The sequence below is a fragment of the Ranitomeya imitator genome, chromosome 5, assembly GCF_032444005.1.
Source record: "Ranitomeya imitator isolate aRanImi1 chromosome 5, aRanImi1.pri, whole genome shotgun sequence".
NCBI lineage: Eukaryota > Metazoa > Chordata > Amphibia > Anura > Dendrobatidae > Ranitomeya > Ranitomeya imitator.
In genome coordinates, this window is record NC_091286.1 from 417,817,469 (window position 1) to 417,837,796 (window position 20,328).

At 38.5% G+C, this 20,328-nt stretch overlaps 1 protein-coding gene across 1 annotated transcript in view; it reads right to left on the reverse strand.

The window, feature by feature from the left end:
- LOC138638067 (mucin-4-like) overlaps positions 1–20,328 on the reverse strand; it is a 497,598-nt gene that overhangs the window by 331,457 nt on the left and 145,813 nt on the right. Inside the window, exons 33-42 of the mRNA XM_069727050.1 lie at positions 19,304–19,437; positions 19,060–19,224; positions 18,824–18,970; positions 18,593–18,720; positions 18,022–18,104; positions 15,305–15,487; positions 9,449–9,589; positions 9,243–9,371; positions 1,443–1,648; positions 184–262 (exon numbers count right to left, since the gene is read on the reverse strand). Of these exons, the coding sequence (XP_069583151.1) occupies positions 184–262; positions 1,443–1,648; positions 9,243–9,371; positions 9,449–9,589; positions 15,305–15,487; positions 18,022–18,104; positions 18,593–18,720; positions 18,824–18,970; positions 19,060–19,224; positions 19,304–19,437 (1,395 nt within the window). The remainder of the gene's footprint in view (positions 1–183; positions 263–1,442; positions 1,649–9,242; positions 9,372–9,448; positions 9,590–15,304; positions 15,488–18,021; positions 18,105–18,592; positions 18,721–18,823; positions 18,971–19,059; positions 19,225–19,303; positions 19,438–20,328) is intronic.

Below are 20,328 nucleotides of genomic sequence, written 5' to 3' on the forward strand. Positions count from 1 at the left end.
CTTTCTGGGTGTTATGCATTTTCCCAATCTACTGTTCACATTGTCTAATCTTACATGTTGGGAGAAGGAAGGATACATTTAATCTGCTTTTGTTTCCACTTTTGGTGCTAGTGTGTACAAAGACAAATCTTTAATATCATAGAATTAGCATATTTCATGCTAATAAAACAAAAATTCACTTACCTTGTGAATAACTGAATAATACTTTCTGACCATCAAGGAAAGCATTTATAATGTTAGAATTATGTAGATACCACTCCACCTGGGAATTAAAAAAATATATATCTTATGCTCTAAAATAATGGCAAAGACCAAAACAGAGCAATGCTATTCACAAGTTCTCTATTCCATGGTGCTTTTTCTCTCATTATTAGGGATATAATATGTAGATATGTAAAATATGAATGATACCAACAATAAAAGGTGTGGCCAAAAGTTAAAGAGTAGGGATGAGCAAATAAAACGGTGCAATTGAATTCTATTCTAATTTTAGAAATACCACATTCGCCAAAATGAAGATTTTTTTGTGTGACTTGCTTCCTCACGAATTAAAAAAAACAAGGGCTGTTGGCCATAATATTTTGGAACCATCAAAATGTTGAATAAAAACAAATAACTTGCATTCACCTCTCCAGCCCCTCCGCTCCTCACTGCCTCCAGTCTAGTCCTCAACGCATATTCCAATCTGCGCCTATGCGGTGAACTTTGTAGGTGCATGTGCAGAACCCTTCCAGGCTTAGCAAACTCAGAAGCTTCATCCTAGCAAACATAGCCTGGGGATTTCACCACTGCAAATGCGAAGATGTGATGAGAACCAGACCGGTGGTAGAGAGTAGCAGAGGGGCCTGAGAGGTCAGAAGTGAGGTGATTATAGTGAATTTTAAACATTTCTTGCAAATATTTTTGTTGTGCTCTGTGGACTGGAGAGACCAGGCATAATGAGGATTATTAAATTCAGGGAGAATAATTTATCTATGAATCAAATTTTCCAGGAAAAGACACACGATAAGGCGAATTTGAATTTGCTTGATCTGCTCATCTCTATTAAATAAGCACATGCATTACTTCATAAAGACTAGAAAAATTAGGTAAGAATGGGTCAAAATGCACTGGGCTCATTTATTCATCTGTGGTGTCTTTAGTCATTTTTCTTTTTTGTCTTGTGGTGCTCACTGATGATTTATGCACCAAGTTCATCTAAATGGAGAAAGTGATTTATAAATTTTGTGCACAGTCCAAAATTTGCACAAATTCCTTGATGAATTTGATGCAAATGAATAAGCCACTAATTAAGAAGTACTTACACCAAAAAATTAGCCGAAATCCAGTGATGAATCGGGCTCAATGTGTAGGCTGACATAATTGACTGTTTACCATCTCATTATAAAACATGATATTTTAACTAACATTTGTCTCCAGTATACAATTATTATGATACTCACTTTAACACTACCATGGCGTGATGTGTATTGCACTGCAAAGGCCTGGAAGTTGGTGGCATTCGCTTGTTCAGTCTGCACTGTACGACCTTGTAGAACTAAAGAAATGTGTGGGTCTGATGCATTGAGGAGAAGAAAATCTCCAAGTCCATTGAACGTGTAGGATAACCCATCTAGAGTTGTAATGTGAGGATCTCCAAACATCCATCCTGTAACAAAGATTAATAAATTATATAGACTTTTGTTTCAAAGATATATTTATTGCTGATGAAAGCTAACATAATTTTTGTGACATTCCTTTTAAAATTCTACATAATAAAATATATGTACTTTTTAAACTGGATAGTCAAATAAAAAGTTTATTTTTACAATGATTTAATTAAAAAAAAGTTAAATGGCTCAAAATGGTAAAATAAATACGTTTTCCTTCATAATCCTCCATTCCCTCACTACTACTGTTTAGCTTCACTGCTGCATTACACACTCACTTGATGGGCATATTATGATAGTGGGCTAGCCAATCGCAGACCATGGCAAAAACACATCAACAATAGTGACATCACTAGAGTAGTCTGGGTCCGTATGGCCAATGACATGTTGTGACATGTTGTTAATATGGGATATATATTATTATGTGGGATAGTAAACAAAAATGTCTGGAAGACGGGGAAACAATCAGAGTAAGAGTTCAAGCACAAAACTGTATTTTCGGTCGAAATGTTGTCCGTAAAAAAATGAACAGCACTCAGACTATTGTTACTTACAGAGTAAAAAAAAAGCGCAGCATACACTAGTTTAAATTCGATGAGACAAACCCACTCACGTCTGTAGGCACACAAAAAAAACATAATCCAAACGTATAGCATCTGATTTTTGCGCATACATTGCAATTCACTAACATAGTAAACTGTAAATAATATTGTAAATTCACTGGACAACATTATTTTTTTTCACAAGAACATTTATTAGCTACTAGATGGTGGCCCGATTCTAACGCATTGGGTATTCTAGAATATGCATGTCCACGTAGTACATTGCACAGCCCATGTAGTATATTGCCCAGCCACGTAGTATATTGCCCAGCCACGTAGTATATTGCCAAGCTACGTATGTAACAGGTTAAAAAATAAAAAAGAAACATATACTCACCTTCCGAGGGCCCCTTGTAGTCCTGAGGGTCCCTTGTAAGACTGTCGCCTGTGTGCGGTGCACGCGGCAGCTTCCGGTCCCAGGATTGGTATGAGCACAGGACCTGTGATGACGTCATGGTCACATGACCATGATGTCATGGAAGGTCCTTCTCGCAGGACCTGTGATGTTGTCGCGGTCACATGACCGTGACATCATGGCAGGTCCTTCTCGCATACCATCCTTGCCACTAGAACCTGCCGCTTGCATGGAGCTGTCACCGGAGCGTCACGAGGAGCGGGAAAGGCGTCGGAAGTTGAATATTTAATGATTTTTTATTTTTTGTATTATTTTTAACATTAGATCGTACGCAGCATGAATAGTAAAACGTTGGTCACACAGGATTAATAGCTGCGTAACCGGAGTGCGTTACACCACGCTCCGGTATTGCTGGCATTAACCCTGTGTGAGGGCTGACGAGAGGGGAGTACGGATCTGGCACTGACTGCGGGGAGGAAGGAGCGGCCATATTGCCGCTGGACTGTGCCGGTCGCTGATTGGTCGTGGCTGTTTTGCCGCGACCAATCAGCGACTTGGAATTCCATGACAGACAGAGGCCGCGACCAATGAATATCTTGTGACAGACAGACAGAAAGACGGAAGTGACACTTAGACAATTACAGTTAGGGCCAGAAATATTTGGACAGTGACACAATTTTCACGAGTTGGGCTCTGCATGCCACCACATTGGATTTGAAATGAAACCTCTACAACAGAATTCAAGTGCAGATTGTAACGTTTAATTTGAAGGGTTGAACAAAAATATCTGATAGAAAATGTAGGAATTGTACACATTTCTTTACAAACACTCCACATTTTAGGAGGTCAAAAGTAATTGGACAAATAAACATAACCCAAACAAAATATTTTTATTTTCAATATTTTGTTGCAAATCCTTTGGAGGCAATCACTGCCTTAAGTCTGGAACCCATGGACATCACCAAACGCTCTGGGTTTCCTCCTTCTTAATGCTTTGCCAGGCCTTTACAGCCGCAGCCTTCAGGTCTTGCTTGTTTGTGGGTCTTTCCGTCTTAAGTCTGGATTTCAGCAAGTGAAATGCATGCTCAATTGGGTTTAGATCTGGAGATTGACTTGGCCATTGCAGAATGTTCCACTTTTTGGCACTCATGAACTCCTGGGTAGCTTTGGATGTATGCTTGGGGTCATTGTCCATCTGTACTATGAAGCGCCGTCCAATCAACTTTGCAGCATTTGGCTGAATCTGGGCTGAAAGTATATCCCAGTACACTTCAGAATTCATCCGGCTACTCTTGTCTGCTCTTATGTCATCAATAAACACAAGTGACCCAGTGCCATTGAAAGCCATGCATGCCCATGCCATCATGTTGCCTCCACCATGTTTTACAGAGGATGTGGTGTGCCTTGGATCATGTGCCGTTCCCTTTCTTCTCCAAACTTTTTTCTTCCCATCATTCTGGTACAGGTTGATCTTTGTCTCATCTGTCCATAGAATACTTTTCCAGAACTGAGCTGGCTTCTTGAGGTGTTTTTCTGCAAATTTAACTCTGGCCTGTCTATTTTTGGTATTGATGAATGGTTTGCATCTAGATGTGAACCCTTTGTATTTACTGTCATGGAGTCTTCTCTTTACTGTTGACTTAGAGACAGATACACCTACTTCACTGAGAGTGTTCTGGACTTCAGTTGATGTTGTGAACGGGTTCTTCTTCACCAAATTAAGTATGCGGCGATCATCCACCACTGTTGTCATCCGTGGACGCCCAGGCCTTTTTGAGTTCCCAAGCTCACCAGTCAATTCCTTTTTTCTCAGAATGTACCCAACTGTTGATTTTGCTACTCCAAGCATGTCTGCTATCTCTCTGATGGATTTTTTCTTTTTTTTCAGCCTCAGGATGTTCTGCTTCACCTCAATTGAGAGTTCCTTTGACCGCATGTTGTCTGCTCACAGCAACAGCTTCCAAATGCAAAACCACACACCTGGAATCCACCCCTGACCTTTTAACTACTTCATTGATTACAGGTTAATGAGGGAGACGCCTTCAGAGTTAATTGCAGCCCTTAGAGTCCATTGTCCAATTACTTTTGGTCCCTTGAAAAAGAGGACGCTATGCATTACAGAGCTATGATTCCTAAACCCTTTCTCCGATTTGGATGTGGAAACTATCATATTGCAGCTGGGAGTGTGCACTTTCAGCCCATATTATATATATAATTGTATTTCTGAACATGTTTTTGTAAACAGCTAAAATAACAAAACTTGTGTCACTGTCCAAATATTTCTGGCCCTAACTGTATATAGTAGATTTCAGTCGAATTTCACCGCTTTTAAATATGTTGTTAGAATGTTTTCAGCAGGCACAGTATTTTTACACTTAAATTTATTTTTCATTTTAGCAGTATTTAATTTTTTTTCTGACTTGCCATTGTTGGATTTGACAAAATTATCTAGTGTTCTAATCAGTATATGATCAGAGGAATGAGATTATGCAGGTTCATTCATGTTGAGAAATGATTAGATATTTAATCTTTTGTAAGTAGAAAGCCGGTAGTGAAATGGAAGGGAATTTTTAGCACTAGTGTTTGTTCTTCTGTTGATCTAAAGTGTATTGCTTGTTTCTCATATTTTACTAGTTCTATTAGTTATTATAAGTTTTTCAATAATGCCAAGAAAGTGTTTAAATCGTCTAGACAATTTCTATTATGTGTGTGGTGAACTAATGTTCAAAAGTAAGAGACACAATTTTACCCTACTTGTAAGAATGTGTTATGAGCTTTATTTCGGGTGTAAAGTAGGTGATCTCAAAAGGCCCCACATATATGGTGTTTATCTAATGCTAGGCTTCTTATTGGTTGGAAAAAATAATTCCCATCATATGCCATTTGCCTTTCCAACGGTTTGGAGAGAACCGAAGGCCCATTTAGTAAATTGCTATTTCTACTTGATAAACTTTAAAAAAAATCACATTGAGAACAAAATACGGTATGCAAGTAATTACACCAATTTGCCATCTGCAGTGAAGCCTATCTTACATAGCATAAAGCCTCCTATACCCAGGTGTCCAGATTTTGTGGTTGTGACAGCTCTTACTCTGACCTTGCTCACATTGAAGAGGAAGCACACATACAGAGATGTGAAGAAGTAATTCTGCTTTTGAAACAAATTGTTCATCAGAATTATCAGAAGAAATATGAATGACCTTACCAGTAATTTAGACTTATCTAAACAACCAGAGCTTCTAAGTTCCTGGCTAAAAGGATGGAACTTTTACTCAGTGTATACAGAAGAATATGCAGGTATCAAAGCTGAGGGAGTGATTTAAAAAAAGTTAGTTTAAAGGCTGATCTATAGCATAATGGTAATAACCTTTCATCAATACCTGATGTGCATGCTGCTGATATGAAAGAGACACATTAAATATGAAACTTCTGTTAGAAAAAATTCAGTATGAAAAATAGACCGTAACTGGATTATCTGTGGAGATTTGAGGGTGATTGAATGTAAAATAAGGGATAGAAGTCTCACTGTATTCGAAAACAATGGCCTTAATATGAATCTCTTGTTCATGGACAAAAAAATGTGTCAAATGTACCTTTAGTGATTTCTGAAAAAGTATATTCACCTCCACTGCATATTTAACTAAGACTGATGAATCAATTTGTAAAACAACTTGATAAAAAAATCAGCTGCATTTATACATTTGAAATGTAACCCAATGTATATTTCCCAAAGTTAGTGATGCAAAACTGAAATAAATAATTTCTATAGGGCCACAAATAAGAACGATGATGGATGATGAACAATTTTTAGGAACTGTTAAATCAATTGCTAAAAACAGCCTGGCTGTCCTTCAAAGATGTCTCCTCTTTTTTCAAAAATCATAAAGCAGAAAACTATGGTGACATAATGAATGATCTTGTGAAATCATACCAAGCTATTGGATACAACATGTCCTTAAAACTTTATGTCTTGGCCTCCACTTGGGCTTCATTCCAGAAAATCTTGGTACTGTCATTAACCAGCGTGGGTAGCATTTTCATTAGCAGATGTCTACGAAGGAGCTGAGGTACCAAGGTAAGTGGTGCCCTAGTATGCTGGTTGACTATTGTTGGACCATGAAAAAAGACATCCCTGAAGTAAAATATTCCCTTAAATCATCACAAATGTTCTAGGTAAGCTGTAATTCATATAATGTTGACTAGATAACTATTTTTTATTATTTCCATAAAACTTGAAATGTGTGCCATAAAAAGACCCTGCCTGATGAAAAAAATTGAAAACATATTTGAATTTAGCCAGATGAATATATTTAAATCTAGTTATTTTTGTTTTTGTGAAAGAAAAGCATTTTGTGTTTGTCAACCAATGTTATTAAAAACATGCTGCTGTAAAAAAATGGATTGCATATAGATGAGAAGTGAGAAAAAAAATCATCCAAGTTTTCTGGATGAAACTGATGATTTTTTATGTGTTCATGTCAACCTGGCCTGAAGTTAGCAAAAAGTGAGAAATTAAAAAGAGTAGGTAAGTATATTAAGAAATGTATTTTGACTACTATCAATTTATATAATTGCCTTGCAATGTTTTCATTTCCTGTTCTGTCCAGATGTCACCGTATCCCAGAATTCCAAGCGAGGAAGTTCACAGACCGCCATATTGGGACACCCAAGTGATGGGTTTCTCAATATGGAAACTGCTGCTGGTATCAACCTATTGCACGGCACCACCAGCGGAACACCGTCGCACCACACACACTATACGCCGTATGCACCACACAAACTCACACACACACACACACTCTCACATTCACACTCACACGCTCACACTCACCCACACTCACACACTCACACAGCCTCTTACATGGTACCACCAGCGGAGCACCGATGCGAACACACCACTGCTGGGATCAGCCAAATGATTCAGTGACTGCCTCCATCTTTGTACAGCAGGAGCGCATGCGCAGTTTTAATGTGACCACCGCTATCTGTCTTCAAAAAGATGGCAGTGGTCTGTGTTATGATCTGGTGATTAAGGAGCGACATGCGTCTAGCTCTGAGCAGGTGGCAACTATACTGACCGCAGTCCCTAAGCTCAACACAACACTAGAAGTAGCCGTGGAATGCTCCTAACTCTGCCTAGGCATCTCGTCACAGCCTAAGAGCTAACTACCCCTAAAGATAGAAGCAGGAAAACTATCTTGCCTCAGAGAAAATCCCCAAAGGATAGATTAGCCCCCCACAAATAATGACTGTGAGAGGAGAAGGAAATGACATACGTAGTATGAAACAAGATTTAGCACAGGAGGCCACTTCTAGATAGATAGAAATAGTACAGGACAGAACACTGTGCGGTCAGTAATAAAAACTAGAAAAAGTCCACCGCAGAGAAATGCAAAAATTTCCACACCTGACTAAAGGTGAGGAGGGCAAACTCTGCTGCCCAGAGCTTCCAGCTTAGCTGAATAAATCCATACTGAAAAGCTGGACAAATGAACAAAAACAAAGAAAGTGCTAACAACAAAGTCCACAACAAGTGAACCGCAAAAGGACAAGCAAGGACTTAGCTTTGATGAACTGGTCAGAGAGTCAGGAAAGTCCTAAGAGCAATGACTCCAGGCAGGAACAATTGGCAACTGGCATTGAATGAGGGATAAGGCCAGACTAATATAGCCGAGCCAGAAAGACGATCAGTGAAAACAGCTGCTGAAGCTAAATCCAAGAAGCAGCCATACCACTCAAAACCACAGGAGGGAGCCCAAGAGCAGAACTCACAAAAATGCTACTTACAACCACCGGAGGGAGCCCAAGAGCGGAATTCACAACAGGTCTGATTCACTTCGCCTGCACGAATTACACGCAGGTGCAGTGAATCACCCTGGCGCAGATGTGTGACGTGTCTACAGACAGAGGAAGCTTGTCACATTAAAGGGGTTTTCCCATGAACAAAAGTTAATTTTAAAAATTGTCTGTGTCTGACCGTGTACGGAGCATACCATATCTCCTGGGCAGGGGAGGAAGCAAAGATAATACTGACATTACAGCAGGGGATCACAGTGGATTCATTTTGTGAGGTTAAATATTTCACTGACTGTTTTAAAAAATATTTTACCTCACAAAATGTATCCTCTGCGATCTCCTACTGTAATGTCAGTATTGTCTTTTGCTTCCTCCCCTGCCCAGGAGCTGTAGTATGTTGTGTACATAGTCAGACACAGACAATTTTTAAAATTCATTTTTGTTCATGGTAAAACCCCTTTAATAAGCAAATATCAATGCCAACATGGCTCCTTCTAAAAAGTACGCCAATGACAATGAAAGGAAAGAAGCAAAGGCACAATGTCAAAGACAACAAAGGGCAAATGAGGCTCTTGAAGAGCGACAGCATCGCTGGGACAAAAACAATGCATATATGTGTAGGCATCAAGCACATGAGTCCCCTGATACAAAAGTCATTAGATTATCACAGGATGCCATTAGGCAACAACAGCGCTGCATGCCTGCCCCCATCATGACATTACGCCCTCCAGATGCGATAGCATCGGGCTGCCATCTAGTTATTTCATAAATGCTTTTATTTTAGATGACCAGTATGTATATTATAAATTATCTTATGTAACATTATGGTTTATCTCTTACCTGGCCTTGATGGCCTGTAGTCTAAACAGTTAATTGGTGGTCTCTTCTGCATGTACATAGTACAGAACTGAGGATCATCTACGTCATTGCAGCACCAGTCGTATGCCTGAAGCTCTGCATCTTGTACATCTAGGAGATAAAACATTAATTTAATTCATCTTTCTTACACGTAGAGTTGTTGTTTTATAATAAATCTTCTCACTCACTATTACTCGATGAATGAAAAGTCCATGTCCGTTCCTGGAAGCCCTCCAAGAACTGATCCTTGCGGTAGTATACGCATCTCACACCTGCATTGTGCGAGTTAGGAGACGTGCTGCGGAAAAGTTTGGTGTAGTCTGACTCGCCTAAAGGTAAAAGATATATATAACAAATTATTGCAAATACAAATAGACTGCAGAATAAAAGAAACTTTATTACAAGATTAGGTTTTTCGATTTACGTTTTTCCTCCTTTTCTTCCAAGAGCCATAACTCTTATTATTCCATTCACATAGCCATATGAGGACTTGTTTTTTGCAGGATAAGTTGTACTTTTTAAAGTCAACATTCATCTTATCTTGTGATGAATTTAAAAGTGAGATAATCCAAGTATGTTGAAATTACAAAAAAAAGTTCCACAATTGATTTTTGTTTTGTTTATCTACCATGTTCACTATATTGTAAAACAGATCTGGCTATATGATTCTCCAAGTCAGTATCATTACACAGATAGCAAACATATATTTTATTTTTTTTATTTAAGTACTAAAAAGAAAAATGTTTTCAATTTTCAGAATATGGGGCTGTGTCAGCTCATGTTTTACTCATACTATTTTGTATTAGATATGATGTTTCGATTGCCTCTTATTATATTATTACTCAGTTTTTATTGTACTTATTATTTCCCTCAGGAGTTAAAGTTGCAATCGTTCAATTGGGTTTGTTATAAATAGCAGTGCATCAGTACTGCTACAGTGGGAAAAAAGGTATTTGATTCACTGCCGATTTTGCAAGTTTTCCCATCTACAAAGAACAGGAAGGTCTGTAATTTTTATCATGTGTACACTTTAACTGTGAGAGACAGAATCTAAAAAGGTATTTGATGCAATAGAAAAACAGAACTTAATATTTGGTACAGAAACCTTTGTTTGCAATTACAAAGGTCAGACGTTTCTTGTAGTTCTTGATGAAGCTTGCACACACTGCATCAGCAATTTTGGCCACCTCCTCCATACAGATCTTCTCTAAATTTTTCCGGATTTTTGGCTGTCACTGGGCATCATTGAGTTTCAGCTCCCTTCAAAGATTTGTTATTGGGTTCAGATCTGGAGACTGCCTAGGACAATCCAAGACTTTTAAATGCATCTTATGGAGTCACTCCTTAGTTGCTCTGGCTTTGTGTTTTGGATCATTGTCATGCTGAAATACCCAGCCATGACCCATCTTCAACGCTCTTACTGAGGGAATTAGGTTGTTGGCCAAAATTTTGTGATACATGGCACCATCTATCCTCCATTCTATGCAGTGTAGTTGTCCTGTGTTACTAACGGTAATGTTTGAGACTGTGGTCCCAGCTATCTTCAGGTCAATTTTCAGGTCCTCCCATGTAGTTCTGGGCTAATTTCTAACCTTTTTCAGAATCATCCTTACCTCACATGTCAAGATCTTGCATGCAGCCCCAGACCGAGGAGGATTGACAGTCATTTTGTGTTTCTTCCAATTTCTAACAATTGTGCCAACAGTTGTTGACATCTCATCAAGCTGCTTGCCTATTGTCCTGTAGCCCAACCCGGCATTCTGCAGGTCTGCAATTTTGTCACTGGTGACCTTTAGCAGCTCTTTGGTCATTGCCATTGTGGAGAGATTGGAGTATGATTGATTGAGTCTGTGGACAGTTGTCTTTTAGACAATTAACGAGTATAAACAGATGCAATTAATACAGATAATGAGTGCAAAGTAGGACAGCTTCTTAAAGAAAAACTAACAGGTCCATGCTAGCCAGAATTCTTGCTGGTTGGTGAGCAAATACTTATTTCATGCAATTAAATGCAATGTAATTATTTAAAAATCATAAAATGTGTTTTTTATGGATTTTTTTAGATTTTGTCTCTCACAGTTGAAGTATACCTGTTATAAAAATTAAAAATCTTTGTAGTGGGAAATCTTGCAAAATTGTCAGTGTATTAAATACTTATTTTCCCCTCTGTATTTATTGCCAAAATTACTATGTTCTGTGAACACCAGCTAAACTTTGGCTTTCACAGGAGTGTTGCAACGACAAGCACAGTGGTCTTCAGTAGACCCCTGGAAATCATGGCAACTCATTGGCTCCCAGCAATCACATCACGGGTGCGCAAATGTGTGCATGGAATGATGTACCCCCTACCAGCATGTGTTCAATGTTAGAGATTTACTAAGGCATTTAACATGTTAACAGCTCTGCTCTGCCTGCAGCTGTTAGAGGCAGATGATGGCTGATTGCAAGTCCGCATCAAAGGCAGGGACATATAATGGAACTGTACACTATATATTGTGAACATGTTAAATCTACTGTGCATTTTGAAGATAAGAAAATAAGCTGCATCAGAAATCTATAGATTAATTTAATGTTTCTGCTCTGGTTTATTTTGTGGCTGAAGAGCTTTAAAGTAGGTAATTTCTGGCCTTTCAGTGCAGAATGTGTGTTAGTATATGAATTTCGGGGTGTTAGACATTCTGCAACATGTAAATCTGTCAACTACAAACTCTTATTAGAAAATCAGTTCTTTTTAGAGGCACAATCTGTCCCACAGACTAGACTACATACAACTGAGAGCTTGTTACAAAACCATAATATAGTAGTAACAATTAGAGATAAGCAAATCTTTCAAGTTCGGTTCAGTTCGGTTTGGCAAACAGTTCGGTAATTCGGCAAACGTCCTGATGTTCGAAGAACGGGTCACCGATCATACCCGAACCACATAGAATTCAATGGGAGGCAAAACCAAACATGTAGACAACACCTTAAGGGGGGAACAAAAGGCACCCCAGAAAAGCTTAAATTTGGGGCAGACATGAGGAAAAGTGGAATCAATTGACCCAGAGTACAAGTAGCATAATTGTTCAGCATGGATGCATGGGACAGGGCTTGGACCAGCATTTCTAGCTGAAACATTGATCAGTAACAGGTGGATGAGTGACAGGTATAGGTCTGCTGCTCTGTGAAGTCTACCAAATTCAGGCAACAAACATGAAGGACACCCAACTTGGAGCCAAACATTTCCAAAAATTAGGACAAGGCACCAGGAAAAATGGCATCAATTGACCCACAGTAGAAATGTGATAATGGCACAGCAGCACTCAGCCATGGGCCATGCACAAGGTATAAAGGTCTGGACAAGCATTTAGAGGTTTTAGTTTAAGTTTAAATTAAGAGGGGTGAGGGAAATAGCGGCAGTATCGATGGATTAGTCAGGCAGCAGAGTTTAGGATTGGAGGGGTGCATGACTGTTATAAGGGAGGGCATAAGGCAGTAGAATGCAGGAGTCAAGGCAGGAGATTATGAGTTCATGGACTAGAGTTTTTGCAGATTCGTGATTAAGGAATGTACGAATCCTGGAAAAATGTTACAGTTGTGGCAGAGTTAGATTTGTGGCAGGAAGAGAAAGTGGCATGGATATGTGCTTTGAAGAAGAAATCAGAGTCCAGGGGTACCCCAAGCAGAGAACTTGCAAGACACCCTTATCTATGCCTTGTAGATGAGGGACAAAAATAGCATGTGCTCCAGTGGATGGCAAGCGCTGCATCAGTGGCCTCTCTTCTTCCTTCAACTTAGCATCACGCACAGTACAGTCCTGAAAGCATCTACACCGATGGACAAAGATTATTTAGTTTGATCCGGGGTTGGACGAAGTAGGGTCCAAACAGAATCCAGACCCTTATCACCAGACGTTAATAACTAAACCACTAAACACAAAAATATGGAGAACTAAACTAGTAACCAACAGGGGTTGGAGAACTAAACTACTAAACACCTATCGTTGGGTAACTAAAGCACTGCGCACCAGAAGATGGAGAACTAAACTACTGGATGCAGGGAAAGGAGTGTGCATTAATGCCTGCTCAACACTGGGGCATCCTTACACACGTGCCTTGCATAGCTCACATCCTCAACCTAGTGGTACAGCAATTGCTCCACCACTATCCCAGCCTGGATGCACTGCTGCAGAAAGTATGTTTGCTGTGTGCTCACTTTTGCCATTCACACCCTGCAGATCATTGACATGCATCGTTACAGATGTCTTTCGGCCTACCGGTTAACCGTTTGATATGCAATGTGCCGACACCATGGAATTCCACTCTACACATGTTGCAACTGTAGCAGCAGTGACAAGCAATATGTCTTTTTGTATAGCCTGGGCCAATCTAGTATGGTCACAGAGAAAATGATGCTTGCGGAGTGAGAACAAATGATGGACCTCTACACCCTTCTGCACAGTTTCTAAATGACTAGAAAGCTCTTTAGCGCAGACAATGCCACCATCAGCATCACTATTCCGGTCATCTACATGCAGGAGCACACTTTGAATAGTCTGCAGGAGGATTTGTTGATCCCACAGAAAGAGGAGGAAGCAGAGGAGGATGTGGAAGGGATAACAATAATTCAAAGTTCCGACTTTCGTTACACAAGCCGGTGCCATGGAAGGGTGGATTACAGCGATCAAGGAGGGTTATGGTACCAGACAAATGGTTAGTGAAGATGCAGGAGCCGAGGAACAGATGAAAGAAGATGAGGAGGAAGAGGTTATGGGCAAGCAACAGTCAGGAAATGAAGAGGATAATGAACCCTTCTATGTTGTCCGCTGTTGGTGGAAGGAAACTTAAGAAGCAAGCTTGAGTGTTACCCTGCCACCAAAACACAATGGACTTGGACCTCATTGCACCACACGAGCGCCTTTTTTCTGCACTATCTGCAACAACATGCCCATATTCTTAAGATTAGGAATAGTTCTGAATACTGGGTTGCCACTGTTAGGACTGGCGGAATGCACCAAATAATAATTGGAAATGATATAAGGTGCGCTCGCAGTTTGGTGTCCACTGTGCAGCTAAAACACCTGCTGCTTGGTAATGACTGACCATATGGCGGTATAATGTGAGTACACACGGCGCTGCTCTGCCGGTCGCTGCTACCTGGATTAGCAATTTGTGCAATTGTGCAGGATAGCACTGTCGGGCGCTAGGTAGCTATACCATTCGCAAGCAGGCAACAACACTAGGGATGGAAATGATTCAGAGCTTTCATCCATCGACAGTCATTCATCCACACACACACAAGTTAATAAGTTTACACTGGCGCATGGCCGAGCGGCCATGCAAACCTTTTATAGCAGTAGCGCTCCAGGACCTTCCTGATGGTCCAATAGAAGCCGCAACAGGACCTGAGCATGTGACCCCTGACCTCCAATGGGAGGTTGTCCTGTGAGCATACTCAGTGTGGGAAAAGCAGGACTTAGTCCCTGAAATGCCTGCTCGCTGGCTACAAAGGCAGAGCTTGGAAAGGCAGCAGTATGAAAATGAAATGAGGTCCCCCCCTGCTCATCATACAGAACCACTATCCTGACCATAGTCATAAGAAAAGCATTAGTGGAAACACATTTATTTACAGATCTGTGACCAAATTTTCCCAACTTTGAGGAGAAATGCTCGAGAAACCAAACACAAATCTGAATGTGCTACATTTATGCCAAATTTCAGAATGTTTTCTGAACAAGTTCTTTCATCTCTAGTAATAATGTGCCCATACAGATAGAAAAAGCTTAGTTTTAGTACTCAAAGATTTGAGTAATTTGAGACTCAATAGTATCTTTTGATGTGCAGACTGACAATTAAAAAAAAAATAATATGATGCTCATTGATCTCTTTGTGAAAAAGAAAATGTTTCTCACTGTCACATGCACGTAAGTTGCTCAGCTCAAAGCCGATATGGCATTGTGCTAAGAACATAGTAATGGAGAGCAGCCTAGCTGTAGTCACCATGACTGTTCCTATTGCTGTTTAGGTGATTTATATTCATAATCAATAAGGCACAGGAGTCTTTACCTGCTTTTGTGGCTCTGAAGCGGGAATCAGCCTGCGCCTGCTGGAATAAACAGGGGCATGACAGCAAACCAGAATTCCACTGTGAGGGATTTTCACGCTGATTGTTTAACCAATTGAGACATTTCATACGACTGTTCTCCACTGTGGAATTATTCAGTTGGTAAATCCAGAGTCCTCTCACATCTGCAAAAGAAAGGAAAATAAATAATGCAGCAGAAATAGAACAATATAATAATGAACAACCAAAAAGTCTTCATTTTAAAAATCATTTGTCTGTGGAACGTCTCCAATGATCCAGTCAGTTTCAGAGAATTGATTGCAATCTATAAAGCATAGAGTTTGCAAGCTTGCACTCCTTGCATACGAAGCTGCCCAAGTTTAATAGACTGCAGCAGTGGCTGGTAAACTAGGCAACTACAGAATTAAATATCCATCTATTCTTAAGAAAGGATTTTCCATAATTGAACTGCAAAGTTGCTTGTTTTTATAAACACGTGTCAATTTCAACCATTTACAAAGATAAGACAAACCCTTTAATAAGTCTGTTAAATTTATACCTGTCTGCTGTAGATCAACAGAAGCCACAAGATGCCATGGCCCCTGTTGTTAAGATTTGTAAAGATGAAAATAGCCAACTCACCACAGATAGATATTCAGGGCTGAGCACCTTTCCACTGTCCTGGCGCCTTGTAGACCCAAAGTAAGAATCGTCCAGCTCAATATTAAAATGCATTTAATGCTTTATTCTTGAATTATTTAAAACAGATAGAGCAAATTCATAAAAAATCCATACTACCAACACATTTCTGGCATCGAGTACTCTTACTCATCTTGTATGGATGAGAGGAATGCTATTGAATTAAAATAATTTCCATTCCAATTAACACATGATTGGGCTAATTGGTGTAAATTAACCCCTTAACAGCCAGGAGTATTTTTGGTTTTACATTTTTATTTTTTGCTCCCCTTCTTCCCAGAGCCATATCTTTTTTGGTCAAAATAGGTATATGATGGCTTGTTTTTTGCGGGACAAGATGTACTTTTGATCGCCACCATTGGTTTTACCATGTCGTGGAACAGAAAATGGGAAAAAAAATTCTAGTGCGGTGAAACTGCAAAAAAAAAGTGCAATCCTACACTTGTTTTTTGTTTGGCTTTTTTACTAGGTTCACTAAATGCAAAAACTGATCAGCCATTATGATGTTCCAGGTCATTACAAGTTCATGGACACCAAACTTGTCTAGGTTCTTTTTTATCTAAGTGCTGAAAAAAATTACAAAGTTTGTTAAAGAAAAAAAAGGTTGCCATCTTCCGAGACCCGTAGCGTCTCCATTTTTCGGGATCTGGGGCCAGTTGTGGGCTTATTTTTTGCAAGCTGATCTGACATTTTTATTAATACCATTTTGGTACAGATATGTCTTTTTGATCACCCATTTTTTTGCATTTTACTGCAATGTTGCAGAGACCAAAAAAATGTAATTCTGGTGTTTTCGATTTTTTTCTCGTTACACCATTTTCCACTTTAATTAATTCTTTTTTATTTTGATAGATCAGTCGATTTTGAACGCAGTAATACCAAATATGTGTATATTTGATTTTTTTTTATTATTATTTTATTTTGGAAGAGGCAAAAGGGGTGTGAACTAACAAATATTTCAAATTTCAAAACAATAGGAATGGTGACTGAAAACTATTTCTTTTAAAATAGAGAGGCCTGGTAAATGTTTAAGTTAAATACTAGGACTACGTATGACTTGAATTTAAAGAAATCATGTTGTAGAACTAAATTTCAATTAGCATTAAGTTTGATGCTCACATTCAAACATTTTATTATATAATTGCAAAAAAAATATTTTTGCATTTTTATGCTTTTTTTTCTTTTTCTTAATCATCTCATGTATGTATTTTTTCTCCCATCTAACTAAATATCTCATTCATGCTACATTTTTTTGTTATCTTATGTTGATGTTATTGATGTTACCTCCTAGAAGTCCAATACCACTTAGGTTTGCTCATGATTTGATTCAATCACTGTCCCAAATTTGTGCTGCATGCAATCTGAAATACATTAAAGTCAACCAAATATCCCACCCATGTTTTAATTGCACCTGGAAGGTATTTTAATTCAATAATATTCCTTTTATCCATACACCATAAGTAACACTTGATAGCAGAAATGTATTGCTAGTTTGGATTTTTTATGTATTTGTTGTGCGTGTTTGAAACATCTTGGGATAAAGCATTGAAGAAAGCTTAATATAAATTCTTTTTCCATCTTCCTTTGGATTTATAAGAGGGGCGAGGTTGCGAATATTCTTTATTTTTTTCATACACTGCACCATGAATTTAATGCATTATTTTCACAAGCAGTTTCAGGGTGGCCTAACTTAATTTACACATTTTTGTCATATATTTTTAAATACAGGTATAAATTCCAGTAGGAAAGCCAAGTTGACATAATAAATGCCATGGCTAAAACATGAAAAAATAAATGACATAAAAAAAGCAGACCTTTCAAGTTTATTTAGTAATTCTCTGTTGCCTTACAATTGACATTTGTCCATTTTTCACAAAAAAAATGAAGCAAAGAAAAAAAGATAAGAAAACACAGCTAAAATGGTTCCCATATCATTGTAAAGTACCTCAGTTATTTTAAATTAGAATATATAGAAATGTTTGCCGGCATGATTTTTCACATAAGAAAATTGAACACCTACCTAAATTGCTTCCAATATAGAGGTCTGGACGGTGTATATTCACAGCAATGTCATCATTCAAGAAAAAATTATCCTTGTTCCCACTGATCATTGCAAAAATGCACAGTTAGTTTCTTGTAAAATCACGTTCTTTAATCATTATTAACCAATAACCCAAAATATCTGTATATCCAGGCAAAGAAAGGCAAGCTATACACTGAATGTTATACTGTACAGAGCAAGTAACATTCATTATACCATCTAGAATTGACATGAATACTATGGAATTGAAAAGTATCTCAAATGGAAACTCCATAATTATTAAAATGATTTTAAGGCAATTTTAAGGAATTAAGAAAAACTTATCCTAATGTCTTATATTGTATCAATCTGGAGTCCAGGTGGATTAATAAACTATAAAGAACAACATTTGCTTTACGTTACAGATGAATTTCCATTAGCAGCTATGGATTTTAACACTTTTTATGTGTACTAGCTATTACAATTACTAATTACTACTATTCTATTACTACTTGAGCTCTATTCATTCCGGTTTGAAATCTCTAGCCTGAGCCAATAATAGTAATCTTACCTGCAATAACCAATTAGAGGTCTTGGGTGACGATCTATTTCATCCCAATTCATTCCACCATCTTTAAACCAAACAAGCACAAAGGCCTGGAATCCATCAGTGGTCAGCACAGCCTGGTATGTGTTGGTCTTATAATGAAAGTATACATAATGTTACTACACAGAAATGCACAGGGCACCACAATGGTTTGTTCTTATAGGTTCTGTTCTATCAACAGGGTATTCTTTTAACCTTATTGTCGTTTTCCATTGCTGGATACGCAGGAACCTTCTCCCAGGTAATCTTCAATGTCCATTGAGCTGTGTATGAAATCTTAAAGTTTCTGCTAATGATGACCTCAACTTCAGGAATGACAATGCCGTCATTGTTGGTGTATTCCTGAAAAGAGTCAATTATTAAATATTTATACACTATGTGGATTACATTCTTCACTTCTCTTCACCAATTAATCAGTGTCATTAACCTACCTGGTAGTAAGTTGTTCCCACTCCTTTAGACAAGTCTGCATCACTCCAAAACGCAGCAATGATGGCCAAATCATATGTTTCACTAAATCCATTGACTGGAGGATGAGTATAAGAAAATACGCTGTTTTTGGATCTTGGGAACACAATTAGACCATTGTCTGTGTACTACAAAAAAAAAGCTTAAGGTAAATTTCTCATATCTACTGACTGAGATAAAGCATTGATCCCAGCAATTTGTACTTACATAGACAAAGTTTCTTAAACTGTTTCCAAAAGGAAATCCGATTTTTGGCTGGAAAACTGGAGAGGTAAAGTCTGTTATTCTTCGGTGGTAGTTAATATCACTTGCATTTGTTCCATATGGAAAAAGGGGAATAGCTGCAGTGAAAAAATACATTTATTAATGATAACTAATAAAAATAATCACCTGAAAATTTATTTTCATTTCCTTTAATCTTTTCGATAGAAAATGAAAACCATGATTGTAACAGAATATCAGAAAAAGTATACTTCATAAGTATGGTAAAAAAAAAAGAAACAAAGAATTCACTGCCCTCCACCCACACTGCCTGTTGTGAGATGAGTCAACTCTTAACAACAGACCGAAGTGTGATTGCTAACACAGCTTTGGACAGGTAATGTCGGGAAAGGGGCAGTACAACAGACTTGATAGTGCTATAAAAGGGGGAGCTAATAGAAGAGTTTGTAATGTGACACAGCTAAACTCAGCTGCAGTGCCCAGTCCTCCTCCTGCCCATTCCTCTTTCTTTGCTATGAAATGGGGAGAGTTAACAGAAGATTGTGCAATGTGACACAGCTAAACTCAGCTGAACTGCCCATAACTCCACATGGTCCTTACTGAAAGTTATGAGTCATCTGTGCTGTAATCTCCCTACACTTTCTAATTACATCTCATACACTGTGAAACCTAAGCTATTAGGGAGGGTGTGTTATTTTTCTGTCAGCTAATGATTGGACAACTCATTCAGTAAGAAATACACATTCAATGAAAAATATCTGATAACACCCACTTGGACTTAAAGGTAACTTGCCACGTCATATCAAGCATCCAAACTGACTGCATGACTCAGTGTGCATCACTAACATGTTTTTTTCATTAAAAATGGTGCTGTAATGAAGTCCAAAAAACACTTTATATACTCGTATAGTACCTGAAGTCACAGGGGTATACTTAATTTTCTGTTCAGTTATGGGCATCGCTGCCATCACTGTAATGAGCGGGACCACGTGACCGCTCACACAGCACAG